A 23,924-nucleotide genomic window follows, 5' to 3' on the forward strand; every position below is an offset into this window, starting at 1 on the left:
TATTTCCTTGTTTAGAATATCAGTGTCTGTATATTCAATGTGTTTCTGGTCGTCTTAATATTTCTAAGAAGCCCAAACTGAATTTTGTCTTCAAATAATTTCGTACGTACGAAAAAACTATATTTTAGGAAATAAAATGAAATTTACCTAGTACAAATATTAGAACGATCATCAACACATTTAATATACAGCCACTAACATTTTATGCTAGTCAATAACATCTTAAAAATTCATTCGTTATCACAACAGCTTCCAAAGATCCAACTGGATGCCTGTCGCGTAACTTGCGGTCCTCTTCGCTGAGCGTGCAATCAATTATTTTATAACGAAATAATGCCTTTACAAGAATAGAACGTGTCACAAATTATGTATGATAAATCGATTCGGCTATCGTAAAATAAATTGCCTCGAACGGTTGCAGAACACTTTTCATATCATCATGCAATGAGGACAGCATACATGGAAGGGGCGGGGTCTAGCTCAATCGCTAGGGGTCTCGACTGGGGTGATCTGGACGCAGGATCGAATCCGCACAGTGGACACATCGTCTGGATGGGTTATTCAAAGCATATCAAAGGCCGTTGGATGTGCTGTCCTGTGGGGAAATGTTTATAAAAGATACTATGAGTGGGATTCAGCTCACTCGGTTGAGCGCTCGCTTGAGATGCTTGCGTCGAAGGATCGAACCCCCTCAGTGGACCCATACTCTTAGTTGGGTTATTTCCGTCCTAACCAGTGCCCCACGACTGGCATATCAAAGAAGGTGTCAATGTGCTGTCCTGTCTGTGGGAAAGTGTCTATAAAATATACTTTGCTGCTAATATTAAAATGTAGCGGGTTTCCTCTGAAGACTACGAATCACAATTACCAAATGTTTGACATTCAACAGCCGATGATTGTTTAATCAATGTGCTCTAGTGGTGTCGTTAAACAAAAGAAACTTTAACGTTAACTTTCGTGGAAACACATACCATGGTATTTGATATACTAGCAGGAACGAGAAATAGCGCAATGGGTCCACCAACGGCTCGCACCCAGAGAGAGTTTAACGACTCCACGGATAGGTGTATGGCCACTACACCGACTTATCTTTTACTACACACTATTTGTTCTGGACAGAGAGTTCAGATAGCTGAGGTTTATGTCCAGGACAGCATGCTTCAACCTCAACTGGATATAAGCACAAAAATAACTATTTTTAAAAATCTGAACAACAAAACAGTTAACCACGATGAAATCGTATATCTGCAGTGTTAAAATCAGTACGACTCACACGCGAGTGTAATAATTTCTTTATTATCCATATTATTATTGTTGTTTTCTTTATAACAAGACCCAACTCAAAATGTTTCAGTCACAACTAGAAAGAGACGACGAAATGACGTTGTATTTCAAATGCACAGTCTGAGCTAGGACTGGAGAAGCAATGTCGTGTGATGATGTCGCTTCCCAAAATTACGTCATTACACTTGTTATTACACGTGTGCTTCGTATGATTATTATTAACTCTGTTTTGTATATCTGCACAATGCAGAGTCGAATGGTTATTTGGCCTAATAGTGCATCGTCTATAGGACAGCTATTCCTGAGGAGAGTCTTCACTGGACAATGCATCCTTCTTGAACCGCTAAAAGAAGACTGCCACTCCCAACCGTTTTACTAAACGAATATTACCACGGCGCAGAGCTCAATGGAATAAATATAGCATTCATGAATCACTGTTGAAACAGTGATGATAGCACATGTTCGCGAAAGGTGAGCATATTCTGCCTCGCCGGTGGCAACCATCATGAGTACTGCTACCATAGCTGTCAAGTCCGTCACTTCATTTACAACGATGAAAAATGAATGTGCAAAGGTGATACCAAAGAGATGAAAAGGTAAACACAAGTTCAAAGTATGGATTAGTAACAGCCATCACTTTGGTTTGTGAAAACATAGCTTTTCGAAGAGGCGTGACGTGGTACAGCGCTTGCTTGGTGCGCGGTCGGTGTGGGATCGATCCCCGTCGGTGAGCCCATTGGGCTATTTCTCGTTCTAGCCAGTGCACCCTGACTGGTATATCAAAGGCCATGGTATGCATTATCCTGTCTGTGTGATGGTGCATATAAAAGATCCCTTGCTGCTAATCGAAAAGAGTGGCGACAGCGAAAATTCGTTTTCAAACTTTTTTTCTCGAAATGCCTCAAGATGTTAAGCTGCAATTTTCTGTATAGCTTTGTCGTGTACAATTACAGATCATGTTTGACTTGCATGATGATTTAGTACTTCTTTACAGAGTTATGACCCTTGAAATTGTGTTGTGCCCGGTAGGGGACACCGATTGCTTTAGAAGTACTCTCGGGATGTTTGTTTTAAATGGTCTGAGATATGATACTTTACATTGTCATCTTCGATGAACTCGTTCCAGCTAGTGCACCACGGCTGGTATGTCAAAGGCTGTGGTATGTGTTATCCTGTCAGTGGGATGGTGCATATAAAAGATCCTTTGCTACTAGTGAAAAAAGTAGCAGGTTTCTTCTCAGGTTAAATAACCACATTTTTTTATATCCAATAGCCGATGATTAATTAATCAATGTGCTTTAGTGATGTCGTTAAACAAAAACAAACTTTAAAACCAAACTTTTATTTTCGATGAAATATCAGTGCTTCGGTGCTTTTATGCTACCATGTTATAAACACAGCATATATTCACACACGATAGATATATAGAGGTTATTACCAGAGTGTTTTTCGGTATCGTCAATATCATATATTAGGAATAAAAATCCTATTATGCGAGCCTCTGGGTAATAATTTCTTTATCATATAAACTCAAGCTTAATACAACGTGTTTTTGTAAATTGTACGCGCAACTTTAATTCCAGTCCGCCATTACTAGATATTCAAATGAATTAAGAATATGTGTCGCGGTGTATTTTTGAATGGAAATGACGTCAAACTTGAATGACGTCATTTTGGATGTCCTTACATCAAAATAAAGTTATGCCTAACGTTTTTTGTTTTCTGAACGCTGGACAGCTTTCAGTGTCAAATTGCCATTGAAATGTTTTTAGTTGATGACTATGAATGCATGTCATTCATAGAGTGTCACCCAAGTACGTTTGCTTAAATGTCAATAAACCTAGTGCCGAGACCTCGACTAATTTACATCTGATCTGAAAAATATCACATACTTTGATTGCACTGAAAATGTAAGATATTATATTTATTTATTTATTTATATTTTTATATTTATTTATTTATTTATTTATTTATTTATTTTAAGGATTGTTTGTTATTTCTTCTACGTTGGCCGGAGTAAAACATTATCTGCAAACTGTGCGAATCGGCGAATCCGTTCAAACCTAAAGGCCGTTGCACACACAAGCGACACGTCATAGCTTCAGGCAACGCAACAAGCGTTATGACATCAGTGCTGCTGATTCTTCTTCCGGTTCTGTCGCACACATCATACAAGCAACAGCGCTTCGACGATACAAATAAAGTTTAATCCCGGGTCCCATACATAGAAAACATCTGGAGAAAATACCGGCCGTGTAATTCACACAATAATGCATCTTATTTTTAGTTTTGGGGAGGATTTGCTTTCTTTTTTTAAAGGGACATTCCCGAATTTGCTGCACTGTAAGATGTTTCCGACTAATAAAATATTTCTACGATTAAACTTACATATTAAATATATTTTCTTGTTTAGAGTATCAGCGTCTGTATATTCTATGTGTTTATGGTCGACTTAATATTTGTAAGAAGCCCAAACTGGATTTTGTCTTCAAATAATTTCGTACGTACAAAAAAATATTTTTTAGAAAATAAAATGGAAATTAACCTAGTACAAATATTAGAACGATCAGAAACACGTTTAATATACAGCCACTAATATTCTAAACAAGAAAATATATTTAATATGTAAGTTTAATCGTAGAACTATTTTATTAGTCGATAACATCTTAAAACATTGCAGCAAACTCGGGAATGTCCCTTTAAGAATTTAAAAAATAGCTGTATGAATAATAAATGTGCTACTCACATTTTCTCGATCGTGATTTTTTCGAAGACTTAAATATTGTATAGATAGATAGATAGATAGATAGATAGATAGATAGATAGATAGATAGATAGATGGAGACACACATAAACATACATACATACAAACAGAGAGAGAGAGACAGAGACAGACAGACAGAGAGAGACAGAGAGACAGACAGACAGAAACAGAGACATAGACATACATACAGATAGATAGATAGATAGATGCCATAAATAAATTGTAGTCCTTCAACTTATATAAGGACGGAAAGCCTAATTTGCCGATTATGCCTTTCATGTTTGTTTTTGCTACAGCTTCGTTAAAGGGACATTCCCGAATTTGCTGCATTTTAAGATGTTTCTCTTAAAGGGACATTCCCGAGTTTGCTGCATTGTAAGATGTTTCCGACTAATAAAATATTTCTACGATTAAACTTACATATTAAATATATTTTCTTGTTTAGAATATCAGTGTCTGTGTATTCAGTGTGTTTCTGGTCGTCTTAATATTTGTAAGAAGCCCAAACTGGATTTTGTCTTCAAATAATTTCGTACGTACGAAAAAATAATACTTTAGGAAATATAATGAAATTTAACCTAGTACAAATATTAGAACGATCAGAAACACGTTTAATAAACAGCCACTAATATTTTATGCAGAAAAATATATTTGATATGTAATTACAATCGTTAAAAAGTCTTTATTAGTCGATAACATCTTTAAAATTGCAGCAAACTCGGGAATGTCCCTTTAATTGTTAAAGAATAAATTGAAGCATCAAAAGCGCCATTTGGTTAAGGACCACACAGATTTTGGGAGGAAACCCGCTGTCGCCACTACATGGGCTACTCTTTCCGATTAGCAGCAAGGAATCTTTTATTTGCGCTTCCCACGGGCAGGATAGCACAAACCATGGCCTTTGTTGAACCAGTTATGGATCACTGGTCGGTGCAAGTGGTTTACACCTATCCATTGAGCCTTGCGGAGCACTCACTCAGGGTTTGGAGTCGGTATCTGGATTAAAAATTCCATGCCTCGACTGGGATCCGAACCCAGTACCTACCAGCCTGTAGACCGATGGCCTACCACGACGCCACCGAGGCCGGTGTAAAAAGTAAAGTTTGTTTTATTTAACGACGCCACTAGAGCACATTGATTTTTTATCTTATCATCGGCTATTGGACGTCAAACATATGGTCATTTTGACACTGTTTTGAAGAGGAAACCCGCTGTCGCCACATAGGCTACTCTTTTTTCGACAGGCAGCAAGGGATCTTTTATTTGCGCTTCCCACAGGCAGGATAGCACAAACCATGGCCTTTGTTGAACCAGTTATGTATAACTGGTCGGTGCAAGTGGTTTACACCTACCCATTGAGCCTTGCGGAGCACTCACTCAGGGTTTGGAGTCGGTATCTGGATTAAAAATTCCATGCCTCGACTGGGATTCGAACCCAGTACCTACCAGCCTGTAGACCGATGGCCTACCACGACGCCACCGAGGCCGGTGTAAATGCATGAATGAAGACAAGCCAAAGTCTGGGACTATTGGAGGGACGAACTTGCTCGAATTTTAGACCTGCTATGACCCAGGCGTAAATACAGTAGTCTCTGACAACCGGTTACATTCAGTATAGCTGACGTTGCACTGATGTGTTTTATAGACTTGCGATTAGGGTTAACTGAATTTATACCTACATTTTGGACGCTGGGGCAGATCCAGCATTTTGTAAAAGGGGGAGGGGTCTCACAAAATTATAAAAAGGGCAATTTAGTTTTTTCGAAGGCAAATTATCCGACCTCCTAAAGAGTGCAAGATCTTTATGCGGGTTTGGGGACATTTTCATCGGAAATTGTTGAAATAAAGATGCCCAGAGACGTGTTTTCATAACAGCTGAGTGTTGTGCATTGTGGGTGATGAATTTAAAAAGGACACTTAAAACGGAAGCCCTCTGGGCCCGCCAATGGGACGTATATAATGTCGATCAAATATATCAGAATTTTCTGTTGTACCGGTATATCATTTATCAACTACATGTCAATAGGAACCGGAGGCCTGTGACTCCCGTCTACCACCCGAATTATTAACTTTTTGGTCCTACAACATGGGCGTACATAGGATTTTGAACAGGGGGGTTCCAATACATATGATTTTGAAAAGGGGGGTTCCAAAATAGATTGCAGAGATATTGGGCATATATTTCTATGTTGAGTAAATATAATAATGTCAGATATCAATGTCAGATATATTAAATTATTAAAAAAAGCGATTTCAGGGGGGGAGGGGGGGGTCGGTCGAACCCATCGAACCACCCCCCCCCCCCCCCCCCCCCCCCCCCCCCCCCCCCCCCATGTACGCCCATGTACAAATACATAAATGAAACAAACAAATCGTTTGTCTCTCCTGCTCTACCTCAACATATAAGTGTGTGCCTTACGTTTCACATATTGTTACTACGGGCCTCAACTAATTAGCAGCATGATGAGCGATATTCAGCACACATCGTGGTGTTAACAAATTCCACTCAAAAACAATATGTAAAAAACGTTTCGAACAAGATCATCTGTGCCCAGAGCCCTTTCAATTTGAACAAAAGGTTTTTATTTGGTATATTGTAACAATCATTGTGTGGAACCGACAATGGATACTGATACTGTCGTAACGACAAATCTTGCTAGCACAAGTAGTCAAAATAATTACTAAAGTTTTTTCTTTATTAGTGACTTACTGTTGGGTGTCACTTATCATTAATCAAGTCAATACAGGTTCATATAACTTTAACATTGCAGAACACATTAAGAATAATTGCGTATTTCTTTCATTCAAGTTTGTAATCACGTCCGTTATTGTAATTTTTGCAATTTCGAACGATGTTTGAATTTATTATTCAGAATTAATAGTGGGAGTACTTGTTTGTTAAAAGTCTTAAATACAGGTCTGTAATTGTTTTATTATCAGTTATAACTTTAAATTATATGTTAAAATTTTAACATTTTATTACCATAGTTGAATCGTGATGTATGCAGCAAGATTATAGCTACGATAGTACCAATATCCGATGTTGGTCCTACACAGTGAGTCATACAAATCTTATTCGCGTAAAATACGAAGAAGAAAAAAAGTTTTATTTAAAGACACCACTAGAGCACTTTTGTTTATTAACCATCGGTTATTGCATGTCAAACATTTTGTCATGTTTTTACTAGTAGTCTTAAAGGAAACCCGCTACATTTTTCCATTAGCAGCAAGGATCGTTTATATGCATTTCCCCACAGACAGGACCGCACATACCACAGCTTTTGATATACCATTCATGAGGGGGGTATTCGATTGCCTTAATTCGATGTTACGTAAAGGGGAAATTAAATACAAAATTGGCGATTTACAGGTATGGTTTAATTGGCAGGCGCAAATCTAATATTTTTAAATAGCGTGGCCCATAATCTTGTGATGGATTAAAAAAATTAATCTCAATTATAAAGTAACAGATATGTTGCTGTATAACACTAGTTTCTCTGATTTAAACCCCCTAGCTTTCTTCATATTTTCTCACCTTATTAATAATTTGTGCTACAGTGCCACCATGGTCACCCACGACATTACCTTTATTAGCAATACTCACCACAATAAATATTGCAGAGAGTAGTTCCATTATAAATACAAAATCAATGTGATGTCAAAAACGTTTTCTAGTATTTCTTGCAATATTATAGTTTATATATTGGAGTGTTTCAGTGCAAGAAAATGCTTGGGATTTCCTACTTTATAAATAGAAATACAGCGAACGCTGTAACAATCGTGCTAAAGTCTCGAACTTCGTTGTCGTAGTCGCACGTCGGGTCCATGCATAGAAAACTGACGACGGTCAAAGTCTTGACGTGTATAGTCTGGGACAATGACTTGTTAGAGACTTTCGGTTGTCTCGGTTCATGCATGAGACCCCTGGATGTCAAACATTTGGTAATTTTTACTTGTAATCTAAGCGAGAAAATACTACATTTGTTCATCAGTAGCAATGGGTCTTTTATATGCAGCAGTCCACAGACATGACAGCACATACCACGGCCTTTGATATGCCAGTCGTGGTGCACTGGTTGGAACGAAAAATAACCCACCGACGAGGATCGATCCAAGACCGACCGCGCATCAGGCGAGCACTTTACCACTGGGTTACTACGTCCCTTTAATAAACCCATGTTTCCTAGTGGTGTCATCACAGTTGGTAAAACACCGGACTCTTTGCACACAGAGAGTATCTGGTTCGAATCTCTTCAACTGTGCTTGATCCATCATTCACATATGTCCTTCAGGTGGATGGCTTAAATGACCACGTCATCACACGACCGATCGCTATCGAGTCGAACCACTGCGCTGTATACTAGAACAATGTATACAGTATCAGTACAGGTTTTTCCAGTTTTCTTTTGCTCGAATACGTAGGCGAAACTTTCCTGGCAACACTGATTGACAAAGCTTCTTGTGATATAAAGGACGTCAGCACAGCAATGGCGTATCCAATATATTACAGGGGAAGGGAAAACAAACATCTACCTTAATACATTTTGTTAAGATTATAAGATGTACAAGGTGAATGGGGGAAAATTGATTGGGGGGGGGGGGGGGCTTAGGACACTGCTGTGCAGGAAAGCTTGCGGAATTTCTATTATAGTCTAATCCAAACTCACATGAAAATGTTTTTGTTTAACGACACCACTAGAGCACACTGATTTATTAATCATCGGCTATTGGATGTCAAACATTTGGTAAGTTTTACATATAGTCTTAGAGAGGAAACCTGCTACATTGTTCCATTAGTTGCAAGGGATCTTTTATATGCACCAGCCGAAAGACAAGATATCACATACCACGGCCTTTGATACACCAATTGTGGTGCACTGGCTGGAACGAGATATAGACCAATGGGTCCACCGACGGGGATCGATCACAGACCGACCGCGCATCAAGCGAGCGATTTACCACTGGGCTACATTCCGCACTCTTAACGCACTAGCGCAGGAGATAACAGCAGATGATTAATTAATCAATGTGCTTCTTTTTTTTAAACAAGGTTTGATTGGGACGGGGCATGGCCCCCGTGCGCCCCTTCACACACACCCACCCCTCACCACCACCACCACCACCCTTGTCTACGCCACTGCAACTATTGGATGTGAAGCGTTGTAGGTATGACGTTATCATCTTTGGAGTGAGAACTGGGCATTGTCTTCTACTCAACCACTTCTATAGACTGAAACTTGCCCACCCTGATGAATGTCCATGAAGCACAGGTGCCCAAATACCGGAACACATCCTTCAGTCGTGCCCATCATACAACACTCTGAGACATGAAACCTGGCGGTATCCTGTGGACAACAAAGACTAACTTTGGGGACCGACGACGTCCCTTCGACGGACAGCAGACTTCCTGGTGAGATCAGAACTGGAAGTCTGAGCATGGTTTTGGGATCGAAGAAGAAATAGAAGAAGAAGAAGAAGAAGAAGAAGAAGAAGAAGAAGAAGAAGAAGAAATAGAAGAAAAAGAAGAAGAAAAAGAAATAGAAGAAGAAGAAGAAATAGAAGAAGAAGAAGAAGAAGAAATAGAAGAAGAAATAGAAGAAAAAGAAATAGAAGAAGAAGAAGAAGAAATAGAAGAAGTAGAAATAGAAGAAGAAGAAATAGAAGAAGAAATAGAAGAAGAAGAAGAAATAGAAGAAGTAGAAATAGAAGAAGTAGAAATAGAAGAAGAAGAAATAGAAGAAGAAATAGAAGAAGAAGAAATAGAAGAAGTAGAAATAGAAGAAGAAGAAATAGAAGAAGAAATAGAAGAAGAAGAAATAGAAGAAGAAGAAATAGAAGAAGAAGAAATAGAAGAAGTAGAAATAGAAGAAGAAGAAATAGAAGAAGAAATAGAAGAAGAAGAAATAGAAGAAGTAGAAATAGAAGAAGAAGAAATAGAAGGAGAAGAAGAAGAAGAAATAGAAGAAGAAGAAACCTACTGCGACCTTTAGGGGAACAAGTGAAACGCGATTTTCAGATAGCGCTTGCGGTCTTCAATAGTCGTATTCAGTGTTATATTGATTTACAGGTTTCGAATGAATTATTGAAGTGCTGTGTAAACGTTTTGTGTAGGACTCGTCACGTGAATGTTAGACATTACCATCTCGAGAGAACGAGGGACAGATAAGCACACACACACACACACACACACACACAGAGAGAGAGAGAGAGAGAGAGAGAGAGAGAGAGAGAGAGAGAGAGAGAGAGAGAGAGAGAGAGAGAGAGAGAGAGAGAGAGAGAGATGTGATCGTTTAACATCACAAAACATTTTTATTAGTGGTTTTTATATGTGTCAGATACGCTTATATCATAATTGAAACAATTGGTCTAAGGTGTCAAATATATATAGTATATATATATATATTATTATTATTAATATTATTATTATTTTATTTTATTTTATAACTACGAGTTAGAATATGTTATAGCTACTGTTGCTGTATTTTTTCCCCTCTGTAAAAGTATGAAAAGTATATAAATAAAATTAAATAGGACATTATGGGACGTTCTAGATGACCTCATCTACTTATGTTTAAGAATAAATTTTGGCGTTTATTTGTTTGGGGTGGTTACCAAAGTCCAACGAACAAGAAATTTGTTTTGTTGTACGACACCAATAGAGCACATTGATTTATTAATCATCGGCTACTGGATGTAATTTGGTAATTTAGATATATAGTTTTAGAGAGAAAACCCGCTACATTTTTCCATTAGTAGTAAAGGATTTTTTTATATGCACCATCCCACAGACAGGATAGCACATACCACGGCCTTTGATATGCCAGTCGTGGAGCACTGACTGGAACGAGAAATAGCCCAGTGGGTCCTCCGACGGGGATCGAACCTAACCAACAAACAATGGCTGATTTAAGCGTGTGTATTTGGTGTGTTTCGCTGCAATCAGTGTACCCCTGACAATATCGTACTATAACCATAAAAGAAAGTCATTATTATACACTATTGATTCGCTAGGCTTCGACCTAATCGTACAAAGGGTAGTTTACACGACGTGCGACAAACTACACGTTAATACGACTCTAGCACAAAATAGCTCATAAACAGCTCAAGAACAAAATACGTAATAAATGTCTTTAGGACAAAATACGTAATAAACGTCTCCGGAACAAAATATGTAATAAACGTCTCCAGAACAAAATACGTAATAAATGTCTTTCGGACAAAATACGTAATAAACGTCTCCAGAACAAAATATGTAATAAACGTCTCCAGTACAAAATACGTAATAAACGTCTCTACAACAAAATACGTAATAAATATTTCTAGAAATAAATGCGTAATAAACGTTTCCAGATCTAAATTCGCAAAAAAACGTTTATAGAACAAAATAAGTAACATCTCTTTGTAGAAACAAGTGCATAGTAAATGTCTGTAGGACAAAATAAGTAACAAATATTTGTAGAAACAAGTGCATAGTAAATGTCAGTAGGACAAAATAAGTAACATATCTTTGTAAAAACAAGTGCATAGTAAATGTCTGTAGGACAAAATAAGTAACATATCTTTGTAGAACCAAATACGTAATGACCGTCTGTAGAACAAAATACTTAACAAATGTTTCTAGAACTAAACACTTAACAAATGTTTCTAGAACTAAATACGTAATAAAGGTTTGTAGGAAAAAAATAAGTAACAAATATTTCTAGAACCAAATAAGTAATGAACGTCTGTAGAACAAAATAATTAACAAACATTTCTAGAACGAAAGGTATGTAGAACAAAATATGTAATAAATGTATTTAGAATCAAATACGTGACAAACGTCTGTAGAACAAAATAAGTAGACATATATATATATTTCTAGAAGTAAATGCGTAATAAACGTCTATAGAGGAAATTAAGTAGCACGCGTCTCTAGAAAAAAGGGTAATAAACACATGTAGAACAAAGAGCTAATAAAGAATTTTTTTTTTTTTAAAACGTAATAAACGTTCGTAATAACAAAAAACTAGACTGGTTTATGTGCTTCACATTAAATCAAATGACCACATAGGGCACGAGACGAATAGTCCACGAACGTTTGCGTCGCTCGCTGTCGCTGAACACGGGACTGACGTAATTTCTAAGCTGTGTTTGAAAATATATTCCTACTCAAGAATAAATACGTAAAGAACATCTCTGGAACAAAATTTATACTAAATGTTTCTAGAAAAAAAGAGGATAATATTAAACATATCTAAAAAAAAAAAAAGTCATATCTGGAACAAAGTATGCAACTAAACGTCTTTGAAACCAAATACGTAACAAAAAAAATACTTTATTACGCTCAGGGCCATCGTTCGATGGTATTTGAGGAATACATATATATATATATATATATATATATATATCGTTAAAAAGTGTATGTTTTTCTCTACATGACAGGCTTGTTTCGTGAGAGTGTTGAATTATTGCTCTCACTCATCAGATGTAGATTTAATTACACCGTTAACGAAAAGCTATATAACAGCATCAAGATGACAGGTTTTAAAAAACTAAATTCATAAACTGTAAATAATAAAAGTCTTAGGAGGAACAGAAATGTTTGGTGATTGTAGTTATAAATCTACACAAGTTTCTAAGGGTACCTATATTTTTACAATTAAAAAGCTGCTTAAATGTGTTTACATTTGGTCTTGTGAAATAGTATTTGTTAATATATTTACATCTATCTTCTGTAAATTTAATACATATAAAATAAGTAGTGAAATTCATCACCCACATCATCAGCAGTACCATGTTTTCAGAACAAAACAAAATTAAAACATATTTTGGAATAAGATAACAAAGTTCATTGAATGTATTTAGAACAACCTTATAAAGTTTGATAAGATAACAAAGTTCATTGAATGTATTTAGAACAACATTATAAAGTTTGTTTTGTTTAACGACACCACTAGAGCACATTGATGTATTAATCTTCGGCTATTGGATGTAAAACATTTGGTAATTTTGACTTATAAAGAGGAAATCCGCTATATTTGTTTTTAGTAGCAAGGGATCTTTCATATTCACCATCCCACAGACAGGATAGCACATATCACGGCCTTTGATATACCAGTCGTGGTGCACTGGCTGGAACGAGAAATAGCTAAATGGACCCACCGATGGGAATCGATCCCAAACCGACCGCGCATCAGGTGGTATTTAGAACAAATGCAAAACAAAATACGCACTAAATCTCGAAAACAAAATATACAATAAATAATATTGAACAGACCTATATCGAAAATAAACTCCTCTACAAACAAAAACACAATAAACAGATCTAGAACTAAATACATGTACATAAACATATCGAAAACAAAATATTATGGACTATATGTCTTGATAATAAAATTGGAACACAATATTATGGACTATATGTCTCGATAACAAAATGTTGAACAAAATATTATGGAATATATGTCTCGATAATAAAATGTGGAACAAAATATTATGGACTATATGTCTCGATAATAAAATCTGTAACACAATATTATGGACTATATGTCTTGATAATAAAATGTGGAACAAAATATTATGGACTATATGTCTTGATAATAAAATGTGGAACACAATATTATGGACTATATGTCTTGATAATAAAATGTGGAACAAAATATTATGAACTATAATATGTCTTGATAATAAAATGTGGAACAAAATATTATGGACTATATGTCGTGATAATAAAATGTGGAACAAAATATTATGGACTATGTGTCTTGATAATAAAATGTGGAACACAATATTATGGACTATATGTCTTGATAATAAAATGTGGAACACAATATTATGGACTATATGTCTTGATAATAAAATGTGGAACACAATATTATGAACTATAATATGTCTTGATAATAAAATGTGGAACAAAATATTATGGACTATATGTCTCGATAATAAAATGTTGAACACAATATTATGGACTATATGTATTGATAATAAAATGTGGAACACAATATTATGGAATATATGTCTTGGTAATAAAATGTGGAACAAAATATTATGGAATATGTCTCGATAATAAAATGTGGAACAAAATATTATGGACTATATGTCTCGATAATAAAATGTGAAACAAAATATTATGGAATATATGTCTCGATAATAAAATGTGGAACAAAATATTATGGAATATATGTCTCGATAATAAAATGTGGAACACAATATTATGGACTATATGTCTCGATAACAAAATGTTGAACAAAATATTATGGAATATATGTCTCGATAATAAAATGTGGAACAAAATATTATGGACTATATGTCTCGATAATAAAATCTGTAACACAATATTATGGACTATATGTCTTGATAATAAAATGTGGAACAAAATATTATGGACTATATGTCTTGATAATAAAATGTGGAACACAATATTATGGACTATATGTCTTGATAATAAAATGTGGAACAAAATATTATGAACTATAATATGTCTTGATAATAAAATGTGGAACAAAATATTATGGACTATATGTCGTGATAATAAAATGTGGAACAAAATAAACTATGTGTCTTGATAATAAAATGTGGAACACAATATTATGGACTATATGTCTTGATAATAAAATGTGGAACACAATATTATGGACTATATGTCTTGATAATAAAATGTGGAACACAATATTATGAACTATAATATGTCTTGATAATAAAATGTGGAACAAAATATTATGGACTATATGTCTCGATAATAAAATGTTGAACACAATATTATGGACTATATGTATTGATAATAAAATGTGGAACACAATATTATGGAATATATGTCTTGGTAATAAAATGTGGAACAAAATATTATGGAATATGTCTCGATAATAAAATGTGGAACAAAATATTATGGACTATATGTCTCGATAATAAAATGTGAAACAAAATATTATGGACTATATCTCTCGATAATAAAATATGGAACAAAATATTATGGAATATATGTCTCGATAATAAAATGTGGAACACAATATTATGGAATATATGTCTCGATAATAAAATGTGGAACAAAATATTATGGAATATATGTCTCGATAATAAAATGTGGAACAAAATATTATGGAATATATGTCTCGATAATAAAATGTGGAACACAATATTATGGACTATATCTCTCGATAATAAAATATGGAACAAAATATTATGGAATATATGTCTCGATAATAAAATGTGGAACACAATATTATGGACTATATCTCTCGATAATAAAATATGGAACAAAATATTATGGAATATATGTCTCGATAATAAAATGTGGAACACAATATTATGGAATATATGTCTCGATAATAAAATGTGGAACAAAATATTATGGAATATATGTCTCGATACTAAAATGTGGAACAAAATATTATGGAATATATGTCTCGATAACAAAATGTTGAACAAAATATTATGGAATATATGTCTCGATAATAAAATGTGGAACAAAATATTATGGAATATATGTCTCGATAATAAAATATGGAACAAAATATTATGGAATATATGTCTCGATAATAAAATGTGGAACAAAATATAGTCCATATGTCTCGATAATAAAATGGAAAAAAAAATATTATGGCCTATATGTTTCGATAATTAAAAAATGGAACACAATGTTATGGACTATATGTCTCGATAATAAAAAGTTGAAAACAATGTTATGAACTATATGTCTCGATAATAAATATTAGAATTAGAAACAAAGTTAAATCATTGTTCTTGAGCAGTCGGCTCGAAACAATTGAAGGGCTGATCCAGATTTGTCCATTTGGGGGTGGGGCGAATTATTAACATATGCCTAGTGGATCCGCCGCAAATTTCGTCCTATATTGCTGTGGTTGGGTGGTTGAGTGGTTGGTTTATTTTATTGACTTGGTTGGGTGTGGGGTATAAGGGGATTGGTCATTTTCTCTTCTTTTTTTGTTGTTGTTTTTGTTTTTTGATGTTTTGTTATTGTCTTCTTTCTTGGGGTGGTTTGGCTGGGTTGGATGGGGTGGAGGGTGTGTATTTTCCGTTGTTTTTGTTCTTTGTCTTGTTGACATTGCGTTTTGATGTCGCTGTTGTTATTACATTGGAGGCTATAATTTATTATATTTTTGTTGGGTTTCGGTTTCTGTTTGTTTTGTGAGGTAGGGTTTTGGGTGGGGTTTTCTTCTTCTTCTTTTTTCTTTTTTTTTTGGGGGGGGGGGGGGGGTAGGTGTCGTTTTTGATGTCGTTTTTTAATTTTGGTGTATTTTTACATTTTCGGCTCTGTATTCAACCCGCTACTGCTTTCATCGTTTCGATTACTACAGTTTTATTTTTAATCCAATGAGACAGGGACACTTGTTCTTTGAGACGTCTTGCACAACGAATGCAGTAAATGTGACACAAAAGACAAAAGATAAAATTGATTGGCGAACAGCCGACTAGGCTCAGTACTTGTTTTTTTTATCTTTTATCGACTGGTCTTTATTGCCTTGCCTTTGAAAGCAAAATTGATCGTTGAAACGGATAACAACTTTTTTTATTGTAATATTTTGTAGTGAAATAGCTTATGCGCAGTTTGCACTGTTGGATCCTTGTTTACCCCATTGGTCAAGTCGTTAATGTTTTAGTAATACGACCACAAAATCTATGATATCTCCTTTGTCGTATTGATAACAGATATTAAGTGTGTGGAGTTGAATGCATTACTGGTGTTTAAATAGTGTCTTAATGATCCATCCGCCAATTTATGACAGGTACCACGCTGTTACAAGTTGAAAGATTGATTATTATAATTTGAAACACTTGGTTATCATAACGTGAAACACTGGTTGTCATAATTTGAAAAACTGGTTGTCACAAGTTGAAACACTGGTTGTCATAATTTGAAACACTGGTTGTCACAAGTTGAAACGCTGGATATCAACATTTGTAATGTTGCTTGTCATAATTTGAAACACTGGTTGTAATAATTTGAAACACTGGTTTTCACCAGTTGAAACAATGATTGTCATTATTTTAAACACTAGTTGTCAAAAGTTCAAAACACTTATTGTCATAATTTGAAACACTAGTTGTAAAAGTTGAAACATCAATTAAATCAAAATGTAAATAATAGGGTTTTACAAAATGAAACACTGGTTGCCAAATGTTAAAACGCCAGTGTTTAAAGTTAAAACACCGATTGTTACATGTTGAAACATTATGGTTTGCTGTCAAAACATGAAACTGGTTGTCAAACGTTCAAACGCTATTTGTCTCAAGTTAAAATACTAGATATCACCTGTTGAAATACTGAATGTCAGCAATTGAAACACACGTTGTCAAAAGGTGAAATATATATTGTCAAAAGTTGAAATATGTGGTTTAATAAGTTGGAATACTGGTTTTCAGAAATGAAACGCTGGTCGTCAAATGTTAAAACACCAGTTGTCACAAATTGAAACACCGCTTGCCTCAATCAAAATCTCATGTCAAATGTGAAATATCGGTTGTCAAAAGTTGAAATGTCGAATGTGAAATATCGGTTGTCAAAAGTTGAAATGTCGAATGTGAAATATCGGTTGTCAATAGTTGAAATGTCAAATGTGAAATATCGGTTGTCAATAGTTGAAATGTCGAATGTGAAATATCGGTTGTCAATAGTTGAAATGTCGAATGTGAAATATCGGTTGTCAATAGTTGAAATGTCGAATGTGAAATATCGGTTGTCAATAGTTGAAATGTCGAATGTGAAATATCGGTTGTCAATAGTTGAAATGTCGAATGTGAAATATCGGTTGTCAATAGTTGAAATGTCGAATGTGAAATATCGGTTGTCAATAGTTGAAATGTCGAATGTGAAATATCGGTTGTCAATAGTTGAAATGTCGAATGTGAAATATCGGTTGTCAATAGTTGAAATGTCGAATGTGAAATATCGGTTGTCAATAGTTGAAATGTCGAATGTGAAATATCGGTTGTCAATAGTTGAAATGTCGAATGTGAAATATCGGTTGTCAATAGTTGAAGTACTGGTTGTGAAAGATTTAAAGCCCCGTTCTGACCACCTGTGGTGGTGCTGCATTTACACTCACACACTGGAGACGGGATTTAGCTCTGTCGGGATAGCGGTAGCCGAGGTTATTTGGTTGTAACAGCACAATTTAACAAAATATATATTTTAATAATTTTGTTTAGTTTTGAATATTTGTAGAATATTGTTTGTGTAAATTTCATTGATACAGGTAGATGTGTACACGGCGTCATTTTCCCGGTCTTTAATATGTGCATTTTCATGTCTTGTTTAGTTATTTTTGGAGTAATTTTTGGTGATTTTTTTTCATTAATGTGCAGAGTATATAAATAAATAAAATACTATACTCATTCCCGTGTGAGACCGTTTATTTTACAACTCGTGATGTACGATTGATTTTCAATTCAACTTAAGCACGTACGATTGAAAACACACTCGATGTCATTTAAACGGTCTCACGAGGGGACTTGTGTAGTATTCTCTATGTCTTGCAGGGGCGTAGCGTGATCTGGACTTGGGGGGGTGGGGGGGGGGGGGGGGGGGGGGGGGTTCGAATATGAACTAAATGAACCTTTTTCTATTTTGTTTTTGCACCACCAGAAACTCCATATGTATAAACCTGTATGTTTTACTTCTGAAAGCGGACCATTTGCTTCAGCGGAAGGGGGGGGGGGGGGGGGGGGGGGGGGGGGTTCGTCCGAAGCCCCCGAACCCCCCTAGCCTACGCCCCTGTCTTGGACATATCTCCCAGGGCTCTGTACCAAAGGTGCTCGAAACTTGACAGATTCTTAGCTCGGATCATGTGATTCACTGATTGATTTTACACAGGGATAGAAAGAAAGAAAGAAAGAAAGAAATGTTTTATTTAACGACGCACTCAACACATTTTATTTACGGTTATATGGCGTCATACATATGGTTAAGGACCACACAGATATAGAGAGGAAACTTGCTGTCGCCACTACATGGGCTACTCGTCCGATTAGCAGCAAGGGATCTTTTATTTGCGCTTCCCACAGGCAGGATAGCACAAACCATGGCCTTTGTTGAACCAGTTATGGATCACTGGTTGGTGCAAGTGGTTTACACCTACCCATTGAGCCTTGCGGAGCACTCACTCAGCGTTTGGAGTCGGTATCTGGATTAAAAATCCCATGCCTCGACTGAGATCCGAACCCAGTACCTACCAGCCTGTAGACCGATGACCTACCACGACGCCACCGAGGCCGGTACACACACAGGGATAGATTACTCTGTCTTATCCTGTGGTTTCGATCTCCGTCAGTGGGCCTATTGGCTACTTCTCTATTCAGCTGAGACCGGCCTCGGTGGCGTAGTGGTTAGGCCATCGGTCTACAGGCTGGTAGGTACTGGGTTCGGATCCCAGTCGAGGCATGGGATTTTTAATCCAGATACCGACTCCAAACCCTGAGTGAGTGCTCCGCAAGGCTCAATGGGTAGGTGTAAACCACTTGCACCGACCAGTGATCCATAACTGGTTCAACAAAGGCCATGGTTTGTGCTATCCTGCCTGTGGGGAGCGCAAATAAAAGATCCCTTGCTGCCAATCGGAAGAGTAGCCCATGTAATGGCGACAGCGGGTTTCCTCTCAAAATCTGTGTGGTCCTTAACCATATGTCTGACGCCATATAACCGTAAATAAAATGTGTTGAGTGCGTCGTTAAATAAAACACTTCTTTCTTTCTTCTATTTAGCTAGTACACCACGATTGGTTTATCAAAGGTAGTGTTATGTGCTTGTGTGTGGAATGGTGCATATAAAAGACCCCTTGCTACTAATGGGAAAATGTAGCAGGTTTCCTCTCTAAGACTATATGTCAAAATAACCATATGTTTGACATCCAATAGCCAATAAATTAATAAAATCAATGTGATCTAGTGGTGTCGTTAAACAAAACAAACTTCCTATTGAAAAAGGTAGGTGGGAAAAATACCTTTGACAAATAGAACAGGCTTTATGTGTATACATAACGCAATTGGTGATGAATTTCATCATAAAATGTGTTGTCCTTCTTTTTTTTTTTAAAGATGAAAGAAAAAGACTTCTGCCAAAGTGTTGCCAGTCTAGACCAAATGTTTACAAATTTAGAATGGCTATTCGCAGAAATCTAGCAGTTTTCTGTAAAAACAATTATGAATATTCACAAGTCGCATGGCTGAAATCTGTTTTTACGATTTTATTTTATTTGTATATATACAATGTATGTCTCCAAATGCAAATATAAGCCCATAGATATACACATTTCAATATCTGATGCACCTTATTATTCTGACGAATTTGCCATCTTGTCATTTCTTTATTTACTTATATTTTTCAATGTACCTCATGTGCCGTTGAATTACGGCCAGTGTGTAAATAAAACTCAGTTCAGAAATACCATTCGTGCGGTTGGCAACAACTACACACGACTGATGACGTCATAACATTTTTGGTATTTTAAGACACGTTGCCAACTGCTTTGTGTCTGGTTTATTTATTTGTTTACTTATTTATTTATAAACTTTTTAATTAATAAATAAATTTCATATTCTTATACGTTGTATTTTGTCAAATTTATGTTTAAAGGGACATTTCTGAGTTTGCTGCAATGTTTAAGATGTTATCGACTAAATGAAACTTTTTAACGATTGTGATTACATATCAAATATATTTTTCTGCATACAATATTGGTGGCTGTATATTAAACGTGTTTCTGATCGTTCTAATATTTGTACTAGGTTACATTTCATTTTATTTCCTAAAATATATTTTTTCGTACGTACGAAATTATTTGAAGACAAAATCCAGTTTGGGCTTCTTACAAATATTAAGACGACCAGAAACACATTGAATATACAGACACTGATATTTTAAACAAGAAAATATATTTAATATATAAGTTTAATCATAGAAATATTTTATTAGTCGGAAACATCTTACAATGCAGCAAACTCGGGAATGTCCCTTTAAGGTCAAGTTAATATGGCTTTTTTCCAACTTATTTTCGTGCTTATATCCAATTAAGGTCCAAGCACGCTGTCCTGGGCACACACCTCAGCAAACTGGGCTGTCTGTCCAGGACAGTGGGTTAGTTGTTAGTTGGTTAGTGGTTAGTGAGAGAGAAGAGGGTGTAGTGGCCTTACACCTAACCACTGAGCCCTTAGGAATTCCCTCTTGGTGCGAATCCTGTACCTACCAGCCTGTAGTCCGATGGCTTAACCACTGCTTCCACCGAGGCCGGTAAATATGGTTTAAAGAATACGAACTACATTGTTTTGCGTCTGTGATTAATTCAGTTTGTATATGCAGTGCCTAGGAATAGATGAACCATGAACACACTTTATTTTACCATTGTGTTACTGTTGTAGTTAACCTGGAGTGAACAAAAATCAATCACTGTTTTGTTTGCGATAGACCCGGACTTTCCAACCCATGGGAGTCAAAGGGGTTTTTTTCTAAGTGCCTCAATAAATTCACGTGATTGTTATAACCTATATATTCAAAATTAATTGAGTACACATTTCCCCAAACCACTATATGCCATGTATTCATCCGTTTGTGTTTAACGACTTCACTGGAGCATATTTGGTTAATTAATCATCGGTTATTGGATGTCAAACATTTGGTACTTCTGACTCGTATTCATCAAAACAAGCCGCTACATGTTTTCATTTGCAGCAAGGGATCTTCTATATGCACTTTCCCACAGACAGGAAAACCACATACCACGGCATTTTACCAGTTGTGGTGCACTGGTTGGTACAATAACAAAAATCAGAAGAGCTTTAAAGGGAAATCTCGACATGTTGGAGGCACAAAGAACTCTCTTAGATATAAAGAAGTGTATTTCACATTGTAACAAAAGAAAATTGTAGCAAAGTGTATAACGAGAATAACTAGTTACAGTCTTAAAGGTCCTATGACAGCGTTCGTCCAATCCATTAAAATTGTAGTACAGTATATAACGAGAATAATTAGTTACAGTCTTAAAGGTCCTATGACAGCGTTCGTCTAATCCATTAAAATTGTACTAAAGTATATAACGAGAATAACTAGTTACAATCTTAAAGGTCTTATGACAGTGTTCGTCTAATCCATTAAAATTGTAGTAAAGTGTATAACGAGAATAACTAGTTACAGTCTTAAAGGTCCTATGACGGTGTTCGTCCAATCCATTAAAATTGTTGTAAAGTATATAACGAGAATAACTAGTTACAGTCTTAAAGGTCCTATGACAGTGTTCGTCTAATCCATTAAAATTGTAGTAAAGTGTATAACGAGAATAACTAGTTACAGTCTTAAAGGTCCTATGACAGTGTTCGTCCAATCCATTAGCCGTTGGTCCCGGCTAGTGAATTTGTGTTATCTGGGCTAGTGAAAATGATCATCTGTATTACTATACACACTGTGTCTATGTCAAAGTTGAGACTACAGTATTTCGTTATGTTCACATATTTGCAATAAATAACTTCAAATTAATCGACCCTACGTATAACCGCCATTATTGCAACTTTGACAAAGGACCGTTAAGATTTATCCTGCGATGGTTAGAATGGTGAATGCCGTGAGGGTCTGACGAGCGGCATTCCCAATTGGACCTGAGGAAGAAAGCGGATATTTTTTATCCTGCAATCCGTCCCATAAAGCTATAACTTTCGCCAGTGACCAAAAATATAGTAACCATTAACAACCACTAACCCACTGTCCTGGACAGACAGCCCAGATAGCAGAGGTGTGTGCCTAGGAGAGCGTGCTTGAATTTTTTTTTTAATGTGATTCATCAACATTTTTTTTTTTTTTTTTTTTTTTTTTTTTTTAACTTTAATTAGATATAAGCACGAACATGACTATAAATGAATGACTACATTTCTAGCAGTACTTACGAAAGACGACCATGGTGGGAACATCGTCCATAAAGAAAGTCCAGACAAGCGTGGCGGAGTTAACCTGGGGCTGACCTCCCATGCTGTCAATCAGAGCGTCCATCTTGGCCTGGCGCTTAGCACGTCTACAAAAATACCACACAAATTCCATCAAAATGTCTTCATATGGCAACAATTATTATTATTATTATTATTATTATTATTATTTACGCTATATGTTTCTATATAGCGTTCGTGGCATAGGATTTTTATTAATATCAGTTTTTAATGCACCTTTGCAACATACCCTGAAAAGAACAACACCTGTTGTCCGGTTTTTTCTCCCAGGATATTGGTTTAAATAAACATACCAACTAAACCTGGTCGGAGTACACCCATTTTACACAAAAAGCACCACTTTTGCATGGGCCGGAAATACCACAAAAATGTCTTCAATGTCAACAAGTTACACATGTTTGCAAAATACATACTCTCCCCTGTCAACTTCAGTCAAATAGTTGCCACGTCAAAACTGTCTGCCATGAAATAATCGCAGTCAAACAGCAGACTACTTGCGCGGACATATTTCCGGGTAACTGTTATCTGAGGCAATATAGAACCTGGTTTCATTTTCAAAAGTCCCGGTTGGTGGGCCATTTCTCGTCCTAGCCAGTGCACCACGACTGGTGAATCAAAGCCCGTGGTATGTGCTATTCTGTCTGTGGGATGGTGCATATAAAATACCCCTTGCTATTAATGGACAAAATGTAGCAGGATTCCTATAAGAATATACATTAAAATTACCAAATCTTTGACATCAAATAGCCAATGATTAATAAATCAATGTGCTCTAGTGGTGTCCTTAAACAAACCAAACTTTAACTTTCTTGAAAAGTTTACCTTTAAAACGTAACTGGTCCTCAAGAACAATGCATGGTACTTTTGGTAGCAGGGAACTAAATGGGCCAATCAACGTCGAGAAAAACATAGGATCTTTTAAAGTTAAAGTTTGCTTTGTTTAACGACACCACTG

At 35.9% G+C, this 23,924-nt stretch overlaps 1 protein-coding gene across 1 annotated transcript in view; it reads right to left on the reverse strand.

Moving 5' to 3' along the window:
* LOC121368232 overlaps nucleotides 1–23,924 on the reverse strand; it is a 60,047-nt gene that overhangs the window by 15,347 nt on the left and 20,776 nt on the right. The window contains exon 2 of the mRNA XM_041492873.1: nucleotides 22,913–23,037. Within this exon, the coding sequence (XP_041348807.1) occupies nucleotides 22,913–23,037 (125 nt within the window). The remainder of the gene's footprint in view (nucleotides 1–22,912; nucleotides 23,038–23,924) is intronic.

This window comes from Gigantopelta aegis, chromosome 1 (genome assembly GCF_016097555.1).
Source record: "Gigantopelta aegis isolate Gae_Host chromosome 1, Gae_host_genome, whole genome shotgun sequence".
Classification (NCBI taxonomy): Eukaryota; Metazoa; Mollusca; class Gastropoda; order Neomphalida; family Peltospiridae; genus Gigantopelta; species Gigantopelta aegis.